This window comes from Mirounga angustirostris, unplaced genomic scaffold (genome assembly GCF_029215605.1).
Source record: "Mirounga angustirostris isolate CCGP_5_RB_7025 unplaced genomic scaffold, mMirAng1.0.hap1 SCAF_2, whole genome shotgun sequence".
In the NCBI taxonomy this organism is placed as follows: Eukaryota; Metazoa; Chordata; class Mammalia; order Carnivora; family Phocidae; genus Mirounga; species Mirounga angustirostris.
In genome coordinates this window covers 32,791,044-32,811,316 of record NW_026991710.1, presented here as the reverse complement: position 1 = coordinate 32,811,316, position 20,273 = coordinate 32,791,044, and the positions used below count along the sequence as shown (strand labels likewise).

At 39.7% G+C, this 20,273-nt stretch overlaps 1 protein-coding gene across 2 annotated transcripts in view; it reads left to right on the top strand.

Annotated features, from left to right (window-relative positions):
• The window catches only part of SMIM14 (small integral membrane protein 14), an 83,503-nt gene that overhangs the window by 43,752 nt on the left and 19,478 nt on the right, over positions 1 to 20,273 (top strand). For both annotated transcript variants that reach the window (XM_045881299.3, XM_045881298.3), the window contains one exon: positions 14,765 to 14,813. In XM_045881299.3, the coding sequence (XP_045737255.1) occupies positions 14,765 to 14,813 (49 nt within the window). The remainder of the gene's footprint in view (positions 1 to 14,764; positions 14,814 to 20,273) is intronic.

Genomic DNA, 20,273 nt, shown 5'->3' with positions numbered 1-20,273 from the left:
TTTTTTTTTTTTAATTCATTTGAGACACAGAGATACAGAGAGAGAGAGAGAGAGAAAGCATGAGCAGGGAGAGAGGCAGAGGGAGAGGGAGAAGCAGGCTCCTTGCTGAGCCAGGAGCCCGATGTGGGGCTCGATCCCAGGACCCTGGGATCGTGACCTGAGCTGAAGGCAGACGCTTAACAGTCTGAGCCACCCAGGCGCCCCCCCTCATTGCTTCTTTACTGAATATGAACTATTAACTGTCTCTTTTATATTATTCCAGCTGTATATCAGCATAGCAAATTAGTCCAGAACTTGGTGGCATAAAACAACCTTTTATTAAGCTGACTAACTGTGTCTGAAGTTTATACAGGGCATCGTGGAGATGACTTGCGTGCTGCTTCATGTCTGGGTTCTTAGCTGTAAGACTCAGAGGCTGGGAGCAGGAAGCATCTGGAGGCTCACTTCCTCACTGTCTGGCAGCTGATACTGGTAGATGACTGAAACCCTACCTAGTGCTGTCAGTCAGAACACCTACATATGGCTTTTTCATGTGGCTGCTTGGCTTCCTCACAGCATGGTGGCTTGGTTCCAAGGTTGAGTATCCATCGCAAGGGAGGAGGATGGGGGAGGGAGAGAACCAGGCAACAGGTGGATACTTTTTTTTTTTTTAATTTCCTTAAGTAATCCCTACACCCAACATGGGGCTTGAATTCACAACCCTAGGATCAAGAGTTGCATGCTCTACTGCCTGAGCCAGCCAGGCGCCCCAGCTGGATGCTTCTTAAGACCTGGCCTAAAAAGTTGCATACAGCACTTCTGTTATACTTTTTGGTTTTTAATTTTTTTTAAAGATTTTGTTTATTTATTTGACAGAGAGCACAAGCAGGTGCAGCAGCAGGCAGAGGGAGAGGGAGAAGACACCTAACCAACTGAGCCACCCAGGCGCCCCTTTTTAAAATTTTTATTTTAAGTAGGCTCCATGCCCAGTGTGGGGCTCGAATTCACCACCCTGAGATTAAGAGTCACATGCTCTACCGACTGAGCCAGGCAGATGCCCTCTTTATTAAATTTTTTTGTTGATATCCTTTTTTTTTTAAGAACTTATTTATTTGAGAGAGAGCATGAGTGGGGGGAGGGGCAGAGGGAGAGGGACAAGAAGACTCCCTGCTGAGTAGTGGGCCCTTAGTAGGGCTCAATCCCAGGACCCTGAGATCATGACCTGAGTGGAAGTCAGATGCTTAACCGACTGAGCCACCAGGTGCCCCTATCTTTTTTTTAAGATTTATTTATTTATTTGAGAGAGAGAGCGCATGCACGTGTGAGCGCAGCCGGGAAGGGCAGAGAGAGAGAGAGAGAGAGAGAGAATCTCAAGCAGACTCCCAAATTAAAAAAAATAAAAAAATAAAAAAAAAAACGGGCATCTGTCCTATTCATAAGGACTCTATCCTTATGACCTAATCACCTCTGAAAGTCCCCACCTCCGAATACTAGCACATTAGGGATTAAGATTTCAGCATTTTTAACAGTGTAATGGTATTGGAATTTTCTCTTTTAGAAGCACGAGTAAGATGTAAATATTTAAATTGTGAACACTTGAAATAATGTAGAAAAATAGAGCAAAAAGTCAAAGTCTTTTGACTTTGGCAACTTCCTGTGGCCTACCCCTCACCTCTCTGACCCCATGATCACTATTGCTTGCTTGGCTAGAGGTTGCGTTTAGCTTGTGGACTTCCCAGTCACATCTATGCATTTATATATCTTTACAGATAAATATACATATATATATATGTATATATATGTATATATCCTTGTATATGTATAAAATCAAAATCGCTTGTACCATAAGGGTGTAGCATATGAATTATACTGTTCTCTTATCAGGGGCCTTAAATTGTGTGTTGAGTTTGGGTTCAATAAATTAATTAAACTCAAAATCAGAAGATATTTTGTAGGATTGGAGAAAGTATATCATTTGGGCAAAGTAACCCAACCTGTTAGTGTTAGATGTTTAAAAAATATTTTCAAAATATTCAGACTTGCCTTTAACCCAGTTATTTGAAGTCTTGGAGATTAAAAGGTGCATGGATTATTGTGGTTGCTGCAAGTTATTTTTGGTAATGTTATAGGAAAATATGTAGAGATGCTACTTAGTCATTAAGAACTAATTGTGATCAGGAGCGCTTGGGTGGCTCAGTTGGTTAAGCGTCTGCCTTTGGCTCAGGTCATGGTACCAGGGTCCTGGGATCGAGCCCTGCATCGTGCTACCTGCTCAGTGGGGAGTCTGCTGCTCCCTCTGACCCTTCCCCTTCCTCTTCTTGCGCTCTCTCAAATAAATAAAATCTTAAAAAAAAAAAAAAAAGAACTAAGTGTGATCAAATACTAGGTTCTAGCTGATCTTCAGTTGGAACATTGGACTTCTGCAGTGGTGTGATTATGTAGGAATATTTGAATTAAATGTTCTTTGTATTTTGTCATTTCTTTAAAATATCCCTCCTGTAATTTGGCAATGTGTATGAAAACTTAAAATGTGTATACCTTTATTTTAACAATTCCTCTCCTTATCCTAAAGAGATTAATTAAATGGGTAAGAATGTATTTATAGGAATGTTCACTGCAGCATTGTTTTTCATGTACAAATTTGGAAATGATGTAATTAAATGGACTGCTATGCAACATTTAAAGTTATGTAGAGCTGGTTTTGGGCATTAAAAGATTGTGACTAGGGGCGCCTTGGTGGCTCAGTTGGTTAAGTATCTAACTCTTGGTTTCAGCTTAGGTCATGATCTCAGGATCCTGGGATGGATCCCCACACTCAGCAGGGAGTCTGCTTCTCTCTCTCTTACTCTCTTTCTCTCTCTCTCGCCCTCTCTCCCATGCGTGTGCTCTCTCTCTCTCAAATAAATAAATAAATAAATCTTAAAAAAAAAAAAGGTTTGTGGGGTGCCTGGGTGGCTCAGTCATTAAGCGTCTGCCTTCGGCTCAGGTCATGATCCCAGGGTTCTGGGATTAAGCCCTGCATTGGGCTCCCTGCTCGGCGGGAAGCCTGCTTCTCCCTCTCCCACTCCCCCTGCTATGTTCCCTCTCTTGCTGTGTCTCCCTGTGTCAAATAAATAAATAAAATCTTTAAAAAAAAATTTTTGTGACTAGTTGAGTATGGCAAAAAGATAGCAAAATAAGATGGAGAGGGTTCTGTTTCGTAAAATTATATATATATGTATGTATATACACACACACACATATTCATACATATATGTAGTTGACCCTTGAACAACACGGGTTTGTACTGTGTGGGTCCACATATACACAGGGTTTTTTTGGATAGATACAGTACGGTACTGTATTTTCTCTTATGATTATCTTAATAACGTTTTCTTTTCTCTGGCTTGCTTTATTATAATACAGTATATGATACATATAGCATACAAAATATGTGTTAATCAACTGTTATCAGTAAGGCTTTCAGTCAACAGTCGTCTATTAGAAGTTAAGTTTTGGGGGAGTCAAAACTTATACACGAATTTTTGACAGGGGGTCAACATCCCTAACCACTGTGTTGTTCAAAGATCAACTATATTACAAATATGTATGTCTGGAATATATTAACCAGAATGTTAACAAAGAGTTATTGTGTGGTGGGATTTTGTCCATTTTGGTCACTACTCTATCCCTAAGAACTACTAGAACATTACTGAATCACATTAGAATATAAGAAATGTTCTGTATTTATGTTTTGAGGAAAGCCACAGGAATCTCACTGCTCAGAGATTTTCAAGCCAGCCTTACAACTGTGAGCTGTGTGAGGTCTGGCTAGAGAAGACATTGACCCAACTGTTTAGTCATTGCTTTGAAAGTACTTTTTTGTTGTTGGTTTTAGAATTTCATTTAAAAAAAAAAAGTACTGATAAATTTGATCGTGCTTATTTCACAGGCAGCCCTGTTTAATATTAAAAGGACTTTTTCTCTCTTGTCTGTATATTATTGCTATGATGCTATGATCTAAAAACATCCTGGGGCGCCTGGTTGGCTCAGTTGGTTAAGCGACTGCCTTCGGCTCAGGTCATGATCCTGGAGTCCTGGGATTGAGTCCCACATCAGGCTCCCTGCTTAGCAGGGAGTCTGCTTCTCCCTCTGACCCTCCCCCCTCTTGTGCTCTCTCTCTCTCTCTCATTCTCTCTCTCAAATAAATAAAATCTTAAAAAAAAAAAATCCTGTGGGCCATGAACTGGGTTTTTAATATACATATTTAATTTTATATATGTTTAATTATATCATTTAATCCTCACAATGCCTTAAGGTTCATGATGTGAGGTAGGTAGTTAGGCATGAACAAGGAGGGATAAAGCAGATGCTGGCTACATCCTCACAGCCATCCCTGAGGGTTAACAGCCACACCTTCAAAGCCACCTCCAAGGGCTAACAGAACAGGAAAGGCCTAGCCACAGAGCTGGCTCAGAAGCCACAAGGGGACTTCCAAGAGCTGAGCAGGCATACAAAAGGTGCAGCTTGTCCTAAGGTCCAGGCAAAAACTCATTAGAAACTCATAAATATACAGTACATAAGTAAATACAGTTATAACAGAATGCATCATGGATATGCAGATGCGCAGAAGCCAAAATGTTATAACCACTAGCTGTCAATCAAAAATGTCAATCAAAGCCAAATTTACATATACAAAAAGCAGGCTTAGAAGGATGCAGGTAGAGCTTCTTGGGGCCATTGCCACTCTTCCTCCAGCAGTGACCTGCTTTCTCTCTTGAAAATGTATTATATATACTTGGTATCTACTCAGTAAACTTTATCTCCCCATTCTGGTCTGGGGTCTCTAATTCTTTGGTGTATCTGGGACAGGAACCAAGCAGCCCAGTGACATCCATAGGTTATATTTATGTCTTTTATAGTTTGAAACTTTATAGAAAGTAATTAACAGACACAGAATTTGAACCCAGATACCTTTGACTTTAAAGCTTCACTTTTAACCACTGTTCTATTTACCAGTGCATAGGCAGCTCCTGTCCATGGAAAAGGAGGGTACTTCCAATATATGTGAGGTTCTTGAGCAGACATAGAAAAATAGCAAATAAGTTCTTGTTTACGTACTGTCTTAGGTCGGGCCACTATAGCAAAATACCACAAACAGGGGACTTAAACAGCAAACATTTATTTCTCACAATTTGGGAGTCTTGAAAGTCCAAGATCAAGTGCAGGCAGATTTGGTGTCTGGTGATAACTCTCTACTTGGTTGGTAGACAGTTGCCTTCTTGCTGTATCCTCACAAGGCACGGAGAGAATGAGGGCTCTGGTCTCTTCTTCTAGGGCACAAGTACCATCATGGGGGCTTCACCCTTATGACCTCCTTTAAACCTAATTACTTCCCAAAGGCCCTGTTTTGAAATACCATCACACTGGGGATTTAGGGCTTCAGCATATGAAGTTTGGGCACAAACATTCAGTCTCCATAACAGGTACATTTGTAATTCTTTTCAATAATTTTTTCCAAAGTAAGATTCCTCATTGAAGATCCATTTATCTTCTTTTTGTCGTTGGAGTCTTCTCTTTGTTGTACATTTTTCCCATAGGCCTCTGACAGCCAAGGTTTTCTCTTAGGCTTCTGGGATATCCTAACAAACTATTTTAGATTCTTCAATGTTCCCTAACACGAAATCTCTGTGCCAGGTGATCTCTTTTATTCTTTCAGTCTCTTTTAATCTCTGTTTTCTGCCTTTTTCCCCAATGAAGAAATTATTCTACTCATACTGTGCTGTCTCTGTGATTTTGAAGCTAACTCACTTCAAGAACTTTCCATGACCGGGGCACCAGGGTGGCTCAGTCGTTAAGCGTCTGCCTTCGGCCCAGGTCATGAGCCCAGGGTCCTGGGATCGAGCCCCGTATCGGGCTCTCTGCTTGGCGGGAGGCCTGCTTCTCCCTCTCCCACTCCACCTGCTTGTGTTCCCTCTTTTGCTGTCTCTCTCTCTGTCAAATAAATAAATAAAATCTTTAAAAAAAAAAAAAAAGAACTTCCCATGACCATCCTAGTTAGGTGGAGAGATCTAAATCTACTTTTATTTCTTTTCTGGGATCCTGGTATCAGTGTTAACATAAAAGTTTACCTGGACAGCAACTATTCGCCATAGATAGTCCCCTCATCGTAATGCAGAAAATATTTGAAGTCTATGACCATTGTATAGATACTGACATTTCTATTTCCTTCACATATTATCCTTGGTTTTCTTCTGTTTTCACAAATAGTTTCCTGTTGGAGTAGCCAAAATTAGCATCAATAGTACCAGTGTATTCTCCAAATAAGTCAAGAGAAAACTGAGATGTATTGTAAATTGGGCCTTTGTTTAAAGAGTTCCATCAAAACAGTGGAATTCTCTTGTAATATGTGGTTTTTGAATTTTTTAAAGATTTTTTATTTGACAGAGAGAGAGAACATGAGTAGGGGGAGTGGCAGGCAGAGGGAAAGGGAGAAGCAGGCTCCCCGCTGAGCAAGGACCCCGACGCAGGGCTCGATCTCAGAACCCTGGTATCATGACCTGAGCTGAAGGCAGACGCTTAATGACTGAGCCACCCAGGAGCCCCTGGTTTTTTAATTTTTTAAAGACTGTAATTTATTCATCATAGTTGTTTGAATCTGAACACTGAATTCCAAAACACTGGTTTGGAAAAACACTAAGTGTTGAACTAGGAACGTGGTCATGATACTTTGGCACCTCATCATTGTTCAGAGCCTGCAGCATTGCCTGCTTAGGAACATGAAGTGTGTCACCAGGAACTCAAAGAAGACCAGCCAGAAGAGCAGGATCCAGCCACAACTCTTGGTGGAATGTCCCAAAGATGCTCTGCAGCTTGAACTAGGGATGAAGTGCTGCACTCAGCCAGGCTCCCAATGAATAAATTCTTCTCATTCCTGGTTGTGTGTGTGTGTGTGTGTGCGCGCGCTTGTGCACATGGATATGCCCGCAGGCACTCATTTTTAATTTTCCTAAAGCTGAAGGAACTTCTGCCTGCACAGCATGAGCCAAAGGGTTTATCCTTTCCTGCTGAAAATCACTTCCTCCCACTCTTCTGGCTGCCTTTACCTAGGAAAAATCACTTATTATGAACTGACACGGCTTCCACATTAAACTGACATAATTTCTCTTTTTAACAATTATATGTGAATTAATTTTCTAAAAACTTATATAGCAGGACAAATAGTACATTACCATTTTTAATCATAGTCCTAAAGGGAAGCCTACTCTTTCTTCCCATGGCACTTTTTTCTTTCTTTTTTTTTTTTTTGAGTAATTTCTATACCCAATGTGGGACTCGAATTCATGATCCCATGATCAAGAGTCACTTGCTGTATGGACTGAGCCAGCCAGGCGCCTCAAGAGACCTCTCTTTTATTTATTTTTTATTTATTATTATTATTTTTTTAAGATTTTATTTATTTATTTGAGAGAATGAGAGACAGAGAACATGAGAGGGGGGAGGGTCAGAGGGAGAAGCAGGCTCCCTGCCGAGCAGGGAGCCGGATGCGGGACTCGATCCAGGGACTCCAGGATCATGACCTGAGCCGAAGGCAGTCGCTTAACCAACTGAGCCACCCAGGTGCCCAAGAGACCTCTCTTTTAGTACAGAAGGAAAACATTGGCTATGTTGGTCTTAGAGGCTATTTAATAACTATACCTAGGGTTATTTTCACTTTAGTCTGAATTTGCTTCAGTTCAATCATACAGTACATCAATTAACCATTCAGTATTATGCTTGAGAGAATGTAATGATATGTTAACTAAAGTTATGATAATAGAATTTTGTACATTGAAGTAGAATGAAATTGCGTTAAGAATTTAGACTTGGGGCTCCTGGGTGGCTCAGTCGTTAAGCGTCTGCCTTCAGCTCAGGTCAAGGTCCCAGAGTCCTGGGATCGAGCCCCGCATCAGGCTCCCTGCTCAGCGGGGAGCCTGATTCTCCCTCTCCTACTCTCCCTGCTTGTGTTCCCTTTCTCGCTGTGTCTCTCTCTGTCAAATAAATAAAATCTTAAAAAAAAATTCAGACTTTAGGTGGCATCACATTCTGGGACTTCAAGCTCTATTACAAAGCTGTGATCATCAAGACAGTATGGTACTGGCACAAAAACAGACACATAGATCAATGGAACAGAATAGAGAGCCCAGAAATGGACCCTCAACTCTATGGTCAACTAATCTTTGACAAAGCAGGAAAGAATGTCCAATGGAAAAAAGACAGTCTCTTCAACAAATGGTGTTGGGAAAACTGGACAGCCACATGCAGAAGAATGAAACTGGACCATTTCCTTATACCACACACAAAAATAGACTCAAAATGGATGAAAGACCTAAATTGTGACAGGAGTCCATCAAAATCCTAGAGGAGAACACAGGCAGCAACCTACTCGACCTCAGCCGCAGCAGCTTCTTCCTAGAAACATAAAGGCAAGGGAAGCAAGGGCAAAAATGAACTGTTGGGACTTTATCGAGATAAAAAGCTTTTGCACAGCAAAGGAAACAGTCAACAAAACCAAAAGAACCGACAGAATGGGAGAAGATATTTGCAAATGACATATCAGATAAAGGGCTAGTATCCAAAATCTATAAAGAACTTCTCAAACTTAACACCCAAAGAAAACTAATCCAATCAAGAAATGGGCAGAAGACATGAACAGACATTTTTCCGAAGAAGACATCCAAACAGCCAACAGACACATGAAAAAGTGCTCAACATCACTCGGCATCAGGGAAATACAAATCAAAACCTCAGTGAGATACCACCTCACACCAGTCAGGAGGGCTAAAATTAACAGGTCAGGAAATGACAGATGTTGGCGAGGTTGCGGAGAAAGGGGAACCCTCCTAAAGTGGTGGGAATGCAAGCTGTTGTAGCCACTCTGGAAAACGGTCTGGAGGTTCCTTAAAAAGTTGAAAATAGAGGTACCCTACGACCCAGCAATTGCACTACTGGGAATTTACCCCAAAGATACAAATGTAGTGATCCTAAGGGGCACCTGCACCCCAATGTTTATAGCAGCAATGTCCACAATAGCCAAATATGGAAAGAGCCAAGATGTCCATCAACAGATGAATGGATAAAGAAGACGTGGTGTATATATACAATGGAATATTATGTAGCCATCAAAAAAAAAATGAAATCTTGCCATTTGCAATAACGTGGATGGAACTAGAGGGTATTATGCTAAGCAAAATAAGTCAATCAGAGGAAGATAAGTATCATATGATCTCACTGATATGAGGATTTTGAGAAACAAGACAGAGGATCATAGGGGAAGGGAGGGAAAAATGAAACAAGACGAAACCAGAGAGGGAGACAAACCATAAGAGACTCTTAATCTCAGGAAATAAACTGAGGGTTGCTGGAGTGGAGGGGTGTGGGAGGTTGTGGTGGCTGGGTGATGGACATTGGGGAGAGTATGTACTATGGTGAGCACTGTGAATTGTGTAAGACTGATGAATCACAGACCTGTACCCCTGAAACAATACATTATATGTTAATAATAAAAAAGAATTTAGACTTTAGGGTGTCTCGGTGGCTCATTCATTTAAGCGTCTGCCTTCAGCTCAGGTCATAATCCCAGGGTCCTGGAATTGAGCCCCACATCAGGCTCCTTGCTGAGCGGGGAGCCTGCTTCTCCCTCTGCCACCCACTTGTGCTTGCTCTCTCTCTCCAGTGCTCACTCGCTCTCTCAAATAGGTAGATAAAATCTTAAAAAAGAATTTAGCCTTCAGAAAAAAATGTATAATTTGGAGTTTGTACTGGGTAGCTAGCTGACCTTCCCCAGACTCAGGTTTCATCCACTGGTAAAATAGCAGTAATAAAACCTGCCCCCGTGGGGCACCTGGGTGCCTCATCAGTTAAGCATCTGCCTTTGGCTCAGGTCATGATTCCAGGGTCCTGGGATCAAGCCCCACATGGGGCTCCCAGTAGGGAGCCTGCTTCTCCCCCTGCCTCTGTCCCTTCTTCCCCCCACTTATTCTCTCTCTCTCTTTCTGTCTCCCCTCCCCCTGTGCACGCACGCTCTCAAATAAATAAATACATAAATAAATAAAAAGAAACTGCCTCCAGCCCTTGGTTGAGGATTAAAGAACACAACAAGTTAAAGTTCTTAGTATAGTACCTACCACATACGAGTTTTCAATATTTGTTATTATCATAAGTGTAATTATGTGAAAGTGTGCATATTTTAAGACTAGAAAAGAATACTCAGGGCAATGAGTTAATCCACATTAATTTCTAAGTATTCATAATGTTTTTATTGTAATATATATAATGTTATTTAAATTATAATAAATCACTTTAAAAGTAATTTGTAAATTTTAACATATTAAAAATATTTTTATTTAAATATATCTTAAATATTATATAATGAGAAAGTACTCCAGTTCCACATTGATGAACCATATAGGTATCTGTTGCATATTGGTATGTCTAAGAGTTGGAGGCAGTCAGATAAATGACATCAGTAGCATACTGTGATGATTTGAGCATATAGAGAGAGCGTTTGGTTCTGGGGTTCAATACAACAGCTAAGTAATGTGGCTCTTCTGCTCGAGCCGCAGTAGCGTTGTGGTTCCTCATCGCCTTTCCTAGTTGTTTACTCTGCCTGGAATGCCCGGAATGCTCATCGCCTTGAGCTGCACTATCCTGTAGATAGCCCCTTAAGTGTTACTGCCTCTGTCTGCTGCCTGATTTAGATATAATGCTATCCTGTTTTTGTTCTCTACAAGGCTCTCTGACATTTTTGTGATATATTTATTTGTTAATTGTCTGACTTCCCCATAAGACTGTATGATCCGCAACAATAGAAACTTTGTCTTTTTCATACCATATCCTCAGTACCTAGAACTATACCTGGCATAGAGTAGGCATTCGATAAGTATTTTGAATGAGTAAGTGAACAAATGATTGTTGTGGTATTATTAGTATGTAGATGTAATTCAGGAGCATCTCACATTTCTAAATGAACATTTTTATATAGCTACACAGAAATATTTGTTTTTTTCTCTTGTCCCATGTGTTATTTTCTAGGTTCAGTGATTTAAGGGCAAGGTAGTAAATACTTTAGGCTTGATGTCTCTATACTCACCTCAGCTGTTGTAGTGAAAGCAGCCATAGACAATATGTAAATGAGTGAATGTGGCTACGTTTTAGTTAAACTACAGGCATACCTCATTTTATTGCACTTTATTGCACTTTGCACAAACTGCATTTTTATAAATTGAAGGTTTGTAGCAACCCTGCATTGAGTCAGGTCTTACCAGTACCATTTTTCTATCTGCATTTGCTCACTTCGTGTCTCTATGTCACATTTGGGTAATTCTTGTAATATTTCAAGCTTTATCATTATTGTTATGTTTATTATGATCTGTGATCAGTAGTCTTTGGTGTTACTATTATAATTGATTTGGGGGCACCATGAATTGCACCCATATAAGATGGCAAACTTAATACATAAATGTTGTGTGTTCTGACGGCTACATCAACTAGCTATCCGCCACCCAACCCCCCCATCTCTCTCCCTCTCCTCAGTCCTCATTATTCCCTGAGACACAGCTGTATTGACATTGGGTCAGTGAATAACCCTGTGATGACCTCTAAGTGTTCAAGTGAAAGGAAGAGTCCCACATCTCACACTTTAAAAAACAAAAATGATTAAGCTTAGTGAGAAAGGCATGTCAAAAACCAAGATAGACTGAAGGCTAGGCCTCTTGTGCTGGTTAGCCAAGCTGTGAATGCAAAAGAAAAGTTCTTGAAAGAAAATTAAAAAGTTCTATTCCAGTGACCACATGAATGATAAAAAAGCAAAACAGCCTTATTGCTGATAATGGGGAAAGTTTTGAGTGGTCTGGATAGAAGACCGACCAGCCACGATCTTCCCTTAAGCAAAAGCCTAATCCAGAGCAAGATCCTAACTCTATTCAATTCCACAAAGCCTGAAAGAGGTGGAGAAGCTACAGAAGAAACGTTTGAAGCTAAGAGAGGTTGATTCATGAGTTTTAAGGAAAGAAGTCATCTCTATAACAAAAAGTGCAAGGGAAAGTAAAGCCCCTAGTGTTGACCTGGAAGCTGCAGCAAGTTACCCAGGAGATCTAGCTAAGATAGTCAGTGAAGGTAACTACACTGAACAGTAGATTGTCAATGTAGATGAAACAGCTTCTATTGGAAGAAGACACCACTTAGGGCTTTTCTTAGCCAGAGAGGAGAAGTCAGTGCCTGGCTTCAAAGGACAAGCTGACTGTCTTATTAGAGGCTAATGTAGGTGGTGACTTCAAGTTGAAGCTAGTGGTCATTTACTGTTCCCCAAATTCTAGGGTTCTTAAGAATTACTCTATTCTGCTGGTGCTCTATAAATGGAACAAGAAAGCCTGCATGACAGCACATCTGTTCACAACACGGTTTACTGAATATTTTAAACCCACCGCTGAGACTTATTGCTCAGAAAAAAGAGATTCCTTTCAAAACATTACTGCTCATGGACTGTGCACCTGGTTACTCAAGAGCTATGATGGTGATCTACAACAAGATGAATGTTGTTTTCATGCCTGCTAACACAGCATCCAATCTGCAGCCCATGGATCAAGGAATCATTTTAACATTCAAGGCTTATTACTCAAGAAATACATTTCATCAGGCTAGAGCTGTCACACATAGTGATTCCTCTGATGGATCTGGGCAAAGTAAATTGAATCTGGTCTCTTTATCCATAAGCTCTGTTTGCTTTTTGTTTTTAGATTCTACACATAAGTGAGATCATACAGTATTTATCTTTTTGTTTGTGACTTCCTTCACTTAGCCTAATGTCTTCAAGGTCCATCCATGTTGTTGCAAATGGCAAGATTTCATTTTTTTTAAATGGCTGAATAATACTCCATTGTATATATATTTGCCACATTTTCCTTATCCATTTGTACATTGATGGACATTTAGATTGCTTCCATGTCTTGGCTCTGATAAATAATGCTGCAGTGAAGTGGGGGGGGGGTGCATATATTTTCAAATTGGTATCCTTTTCTTCAGATAAATACCCAGAAGTGGAATTGCTGAATCATATGGTGATTCTATTTTTAATTTTTTTTTTAAAGATTTTATTTATTTATTTGAGAAAGAGAGAATGAGAGACAGAGAGCACGAGAGGGAAGAGGGTCAGAGGGAGAAGCAGACTCCCCGCCGAGCAGGGAGCCCGATGTGGGACTCGATCCCGGGACTCCAGGATCATGACCCGAGCCGAAGGCAGTCACTTAACCAACTGAGCCACCCAGGCGCCCCTCTATTTTTAATTTTTTGAGGAACTTCCATACTGTTTTCCATAGTGGCTGCACCAATTTACACTCCCACCAGCAGTGCACAGGGGCTCCCTTTTCTCCATATCCTCGCCAACACTTGTTGTTTTTTGTCTTTTTGATAATGGCCACAGAACGTATAATTTTTAAAGAGATTTTTGATTAATTCCTTTCATATTTAGGGTTAGGATATTCAGCATATTTTTACATAAGATCTGTTTTCCCATTTTAATTCAAGTAGGATGACTTTTAGAGGTATACACCAAAGCAAGTTCAGTTATCTTAGAGAACAATTTACAAAATGATTTGTGTAGTTGTTAATTGCAGTAATTGTTTAGATAAGGTTGTAATTGGTGTGGCACGGTCGTAATAATAGCTAACATTCCTTGGGTTGTTACTACATTTCACATGGATTATCTATTTTAATCCTCCCTAATACTCAAATATAGGTAACATTATCCCCGTTTACCAGGTGAGGAAACTAAAGCTTAGAAGTGTTAAAGACCTTGCCCAAGGCCTTGAAACTCTAGAAAGTTGCAGATTTAGACTTGAAGTGGAGGTCTTTCTGCAGAGCTCATACTTAACCAGCTAGGCACAACGGCTCTGTTGTTGCTTTCCCAAGCAATTGCAAGTCATGAGTTATTGCTGTAATGGAGGGAGGGTGTTATTATATAGTAACAAGGCTGATTTGAAAGTTGCATGCTCCTCATTCTCTTTACTGTATAGTCATCTCTATTTTAAGATTTATCATATTATCATTTCTAAACATCCTAAAATACCTCAGCATAGGGTGAATATAAAAGGATGATGTATGTTTACGGATTGGTTTTTTCTTTTTAAATTTTCTTTTTAAAATTGATAATCACATTCCAAAATTAAATTTTGTGAAAAGATAGACATTGAAAACTTAAGCTTTCATCTCTGTCAGAGTCTACTCCTCCATTCTCTCTCAACCCCTGTGGTATACATTTTTATTAGTTTCTTATTTATCCAGCCACTGTTTATGCAGATATAAGCAAAAAGGGGAAACAATATGTTGCTCCCTTTCAAAGATGAACTTTCTACAAATAGAATCTGTTTTTTCTCTATCTGCTTCTAATTGTCAATGAGAAGAAAAAATCTCATTAACAAAGTTTACTCTCTATCTAGTAGTCTTTCTCTACAGTTTAGTGCTTTTCCTTCGAGAAGTCTAAAATGTGCAGCAGGACTTTCTGTCACAGGTGATTTTTTTTTTAATTCCTTAATTTAGATGAGTGAATTATACTAGATCACAGTATATTTGAAAATTATTTTGAGTAGAAAAAAGTCCCCCAAAGCTGGACTGCTCTTCAATGTAGTCTGTGTTTGTATTTGATTCTGAAGGTACAGTATATCTACTATGGTAGCATTCATTAAAAAATAAAACATGATTTTTCTAATAAAGATTATCCATTTTTGGTTAAGTCCAATGGCTAACTTTCCTTTCTTCTTATTCATTGTAGTTGAGGCAGTCCCAGTCCTACTGCACAGACACAGAATGTCTTCAGGAATGTAAGTAATGGTGAGACAGGAGGAACCTTGGCATTGGGGGCAGAATTAGAGGACTGATGACTGTGAATATTTGTTGGAAATTTTTCTTACAGTTTGCTGTTTAAGGAAATGGTTCTCAATAATGTATTTCCTACTTAAATATTTCATTTTTTAACTTAAAAAATTTTTTTTTGCCTCGCAAACAAACTCTGGTCATTGAAGAAAATTTTAAAATCATAGATAAGAAAAAACTTTGAGAATACTAAAAGATAACCATTACTGACAACTTGGTGCAAAACCTTTCAGACCTTTTTCTTGGCAAACATATGTGTAACAGTGCACTTTTGGCTGGTCGAACCGGACCATCAAGGCTGCTAGCACAAACCCCTCACCCTTTCTCTAGCATCTCTTTGCATCTGTTGGCAGCTTTGGGAACTTCTGAATGAAGGAAGGAAGCCATTCTTTCCTATGGTTTGGAAGCTTTGGGCCTTTTGGCTTTGACATTGGCATTCTCTAGAGAGCATAGGCAGTTGGGAGGTTTCTTAATGTGGCTTTTTGGGCAGTGTTGATGGTAAAGTGAGAATGAGAGCAGGAAGATGGATCCTGCATTTTGAATATAGCTGAGAGACTTGGTGGCTATTTTTTTTTTTTTAAGATTTATTTTAGGGAGCGAGTGAGCATGTGTGTCTATGAGTAGGGGGAGGGGCAGGGGGAGAGGGAAAGGGGAGAGAATCTCAAGCAGACTCCCCACTGTGCATGGAGCCGATTTGGGGCTCGATCTCACAACCCATAGGATCATGACCTGAGCCAAAATCCAGAGTTGAAGCCTCAAGCAAATGAGCCACCCAGGTGCCCCTAGATTTGGTGGCTGTTAGGTGAGGCATCTTTTTTTTAGGATACAAATGACTTGGGGGGAATTAATAACTAACATTTAAGCCAGTTCTGTCTTAGGCCATAATTTAACTAAGAATAGAAGTATGACATTAATAGGAGGGTGAAACCTGGCACAATTAATTTCAAATACACTTATGAAAATGGGATCACTTTGGGGTGCCTGGGTGGCTCAGTTGGTTAAGTGACTGCCTTCGGCTCAGGTCATGATCCTGGAGTCCCTGGATCGAGTCCCGCATCGGGCTCCCTGCTCGGCAGGGAGTCTGCTTCTCCCTCTGACCCTCCCCCCTCTCATGTGTTCTCTCTCAAATAAATAAATAAAATCTTTAAAAAAAAAAAAAAGAAAATGGGATCACTTTGTATGTGTTGTTTTTCACTTCTGTATTATAAACATATCAGTATATATTTATCTTAAAAAATAGTAAATGACTAAATAATAATACTTTATGGGGCTATACCAGTGTTTGTTTATTTTTTTTAAAGAAGATTGATTTTATTTATTTTAGAGCGCAAGCTCCTGTGAGCAAGCAGGGGGTGGGGCATAGGGAGCCGGATAGAGAATCTCAAGCAGACTCCCCGCTGAGTGTGGAGCCCGGCTTGGGGCTTGATCTCATGACCGTGACATCATGACCTGCACTGAAATCAAGAGTTGGACGCTTAGCCGACTGAGCTACCCAGGCGCCCCAGGATATACCAGTGTTTAAATTATTTCCTTTTATTGGAATCTTAGGCTGCTGATATATCTTTTGCTATTACAAATAATAGTTGAAACATCCTTTGTATGTACATTTTTGAATTAATTAAATTGTTTTTTACTTTTTCCTTCCACTTCACCTTCTATCCTTCACCTCCCTCTGGCAACCACCAGTAGTTTCTTTTTGTCTATGAGCTTGTTTTGTTTTGTTAGATTCCACATATAAGTGAGATAATGTGGTATTTGTCTTTCTCTGTCTTGCTTATTTCACATCCATCCAAGTTGTCACAAATGGCAAAATTTCATTGTTTTTTATGGCTGAATAATATTCTATTGTGTGTATATATATACCGCAAGTTCTTTTTCCATTCATTCATTGATGGACACTTAGATTGTTTCCATTTCTTAGCTATTGTAAATAGTGCTGCAATGAACATGGGCGTGCATATATCTTTTTGAATTAATGTTTTAATTTTCTTTGGAAAAAACCAAGAAGTGGAATTGCTGGATCATATAATGGTAGTTCTTGTTTAAATTTTTTGAGGAACCTACATACTGTCTTTCATAGTGGCTGCACCAATTTACATTCCTACCAACAGTGCACAAGGGTTCTTTTTCTCTGTATCCTCACCAACACTTATTTCTTGTCTTTTGGGTAATAGACTTTCTAACAGGTATGAGATGATATCTCATTATGGTTTTGTTTGCATTTCCTGATGGTTAGTGATTTTGACTTGTTGGCCATCTGTGTCTTCTTTGGGAAAATGCCTATTCAAGTCTCCTGATGATTTTTAAATCAGATGGTTGGTTTTTGCTATTGAGTTGTATGGGTTCTTTATATATTTTGGATATTAACACCTTATATATGATTTGCAAATATTTTCTTTTTTTTTTAAAGATTTATTTTAGAGAGAAAGAGCACGTGCTCAGTGGGAAGGGGCAGAGAGAAAGGGAGAGAGTCTTAAGCAGACTCTGTGCTGAGCATGGAACCTGACACAGGGCTCGTTCTCATGACCCTGAGATCAACCTGAGCTGAAACCAAGAATTGCATGCTTAACTGACTCTACCACCCAAGCGCACCCCCCCTTTCTTTTAAAGAGCAATATTTTCTTGTATTCAGTAGGTTACCTTTTTATTTTGTTGATTGTTTTCTTTGCTGTGCAGAAGTCTTTTAGTTTGGGGCACCTGGGTGGCTCAGTCAGTGAAGCATCTGCCTTCGGCTCAGGTCATAACCTCAGGGTCCTGGGATCGAGCCCTACATGGGGCTCCCTGCTCTCCCTCTCTCTCTGCCTGCCACTCCCCCTGCTTGTGCTGTCTCTCTCTCTGTCAAATAAATAAATAAAATCTTAAAAAAAAAAAAGGTCTTTTCATTTTTATTAGTCCCACTTGTTTATTTTTGCTTTTGTTGGTTTCACTTTTGGTGTCAGATTCGTAAGGTCATTGACAGGACCTTTGTCAAGGAGATAACTTGACTGTATTTTCTTCTAGGAGCTTTGTGGTTTCAGGTCTTACTTTCAAATCTTTGACCATTCTGAGATAATTTTTGTGTAGGGTATAAGATAGTGGTCCAGTTTCATTCTTTTGCATTCAAACAGCCAGGGTCTGTCCAGTTTTCTAATACCATTTACTGAAGAGATTGTCCTTTCCCCATTGTATGTTTTTTACTCCTTTGTTGTAAATTAATTGATCATATATGCATGTTCATTTCTGGGCTCTGTTCTATTCCACTGAGATATATATATGTGTGTGTGTGTGTGTGTGTGTGTGTGTGTGTGTGTGTGTATAGAGAGCGAGAGAGAGCAAGAGTTGGGGGTAGAGGGAGAAAAAGGCTCCCTACTGAGCAGGGAGCCAGAAGGGGGCTCATTCCCAGAACCCTGGGATCATGACCTGAGCCGAAGGCAGACACTTAACTACTGAGCCACCCAGGCAACCCTGGGTGTCTTACAGTTTCAACATACAGGTCTTTCACTTCCTTGATTAAATATATTCCTAGGTATTTTATTCTTTTTGATGCAATTATAAATGATATTATTATTTTTTTAAAGATTTTATTTATTTTTTGACAGAGAGAGACACAGCAAGAGAGGGAACACAAGCAGGGGAGTGGGAGAGGGAGAAGCAGGCTTCCTGCGGAGCAGGGAGCCTGATGCGGGGCTTGATCCCAGGACCCTGGGATCATGACCTGAGCCGAAGGCAGATGCTTAACGCCTGAGCCACCCAGGCGACCAAATGATATTATTTTTTTAATTTCTCCTTTTGCTAGTTTGTTATTAGCATATAGAAACACAACAGATTTGTGTATTGATTTTGTATCTTACAATATTACTGACTTTGTTTTTTCTAACATCTTTTTTGGTGGCATCTTTAGGGTCTTCTATATATAATGTCATCTGCTAATAGTGACACTTACTTCTTTCTTTTAAATTTGGTTGCCTTTTATTTCTTTTTCTTACCTAATTGCTCTGGCTAGGATTTCCAATGCCATGTTGAATAAAAGTGGCCAGAGTGAACATCTTTTTTTTTTAAAGATTTTATTTATTTATTCATGAGAGACAGAGAGAGGCAGAGGGAGAAGCAGGCTCCCAAGGAGCAGGGAACCCAATGTGGGACTCGATCCCAGTACCCTGGGATCATGACCTGAGCCGAAGGCAGATGCTTAACCATCTGAGCCACCCAGGCGCCCGAGAGTGAACATCTTTGTCATGTTCCTGATTTTAGAGGAAAAGCTTTCAGGTTTCACAGTTAAGTATGGTGTTAGTTGTAGGCTTTATTATGTTGAGGGACATCTCCACTTTGTTCAGGGTTTTTGTCATAAATGAATGTTTAGTTTTGTCAAATGCTTTTCCTGCATCTATCAAGATGATCATATGATTTTTATCCTTAATTTCGTTAATGTAGTATATCACATTGACTGAATTGTGGGTGTTGAGCCAACCTTACATCCCTGGAGTAAATCCCACTTGATCATGATGTATGATCTTTTTAATGAATTGTTGAATTCCATTTGCTAATATTTTGTTGAGGATTTTTGCATCTGTGTTCATAAGGGACATTAGCCTGTAACTTTTTTTTCTTGTGCATCCTTGTTGGTTTTCATATCAGGGTAATGTTTGCTTCATAAAATGAGTTTAGTAGTGCTAATCCTTTTCTATTTTTGGATGAGTTTAAAAAGTATTGTATTAATTCTTCTTTAAATGTTTGGTAGAACTCACCAGTGAAGCCATCTGGTCCTGGACTTTTGCTTGTTGGGCGGTTTTTGATTACTGATTCAGTCTCCTTATTAGTTATCAGTCTGTTCAGATTTTCTGTTTTATGATACAGTCTTGTTTTATCATGGAGGCTCTATGTATCTAGGAATTTATTCATTTCTTCTAGGTTGTCCAATTTGTTGGTGTATGATTATTCACAGTAGTCTGTTATGATCCTTTATACTTCTTTAGTATCAGTTGTAACATCTCCTCTTTCATTTCTGATTTTATTTGTCCTGTCCCTCTTTTTTTTGTTAGTCTGACTAAATGTTTGCAGTTTTGTTTATCTTTTCAGAGAATCAGCTCTAAGTTGTATTGATCTTTTCTGTTAACTTTTTCATTTCTTTCTTTTTTTTTTTTAAGATTTTATTTATTTATTTGACAGAAAGAGACACAGAGAGAGAGGGAACACAAGCAGAGGGAGTGGGAGAGGGAGAAGCAGGCTTCCTGCCAAGCAGGGAGCCTGATGCAGGGCTCCATCCCAGGACCAGGGATCATGACCTGAGCTGAAGTCAGATGCTTAACGACTGAGCCACCCAGGTGCCCCTGTATCATTTATTTCTATTCTAGCCTTTGTTATTTCCTTACATCTACTGACTCTTCATTTGTTCTTTTTTTTCCTAGCTTTTGAGGTGTAAAATTAGATTG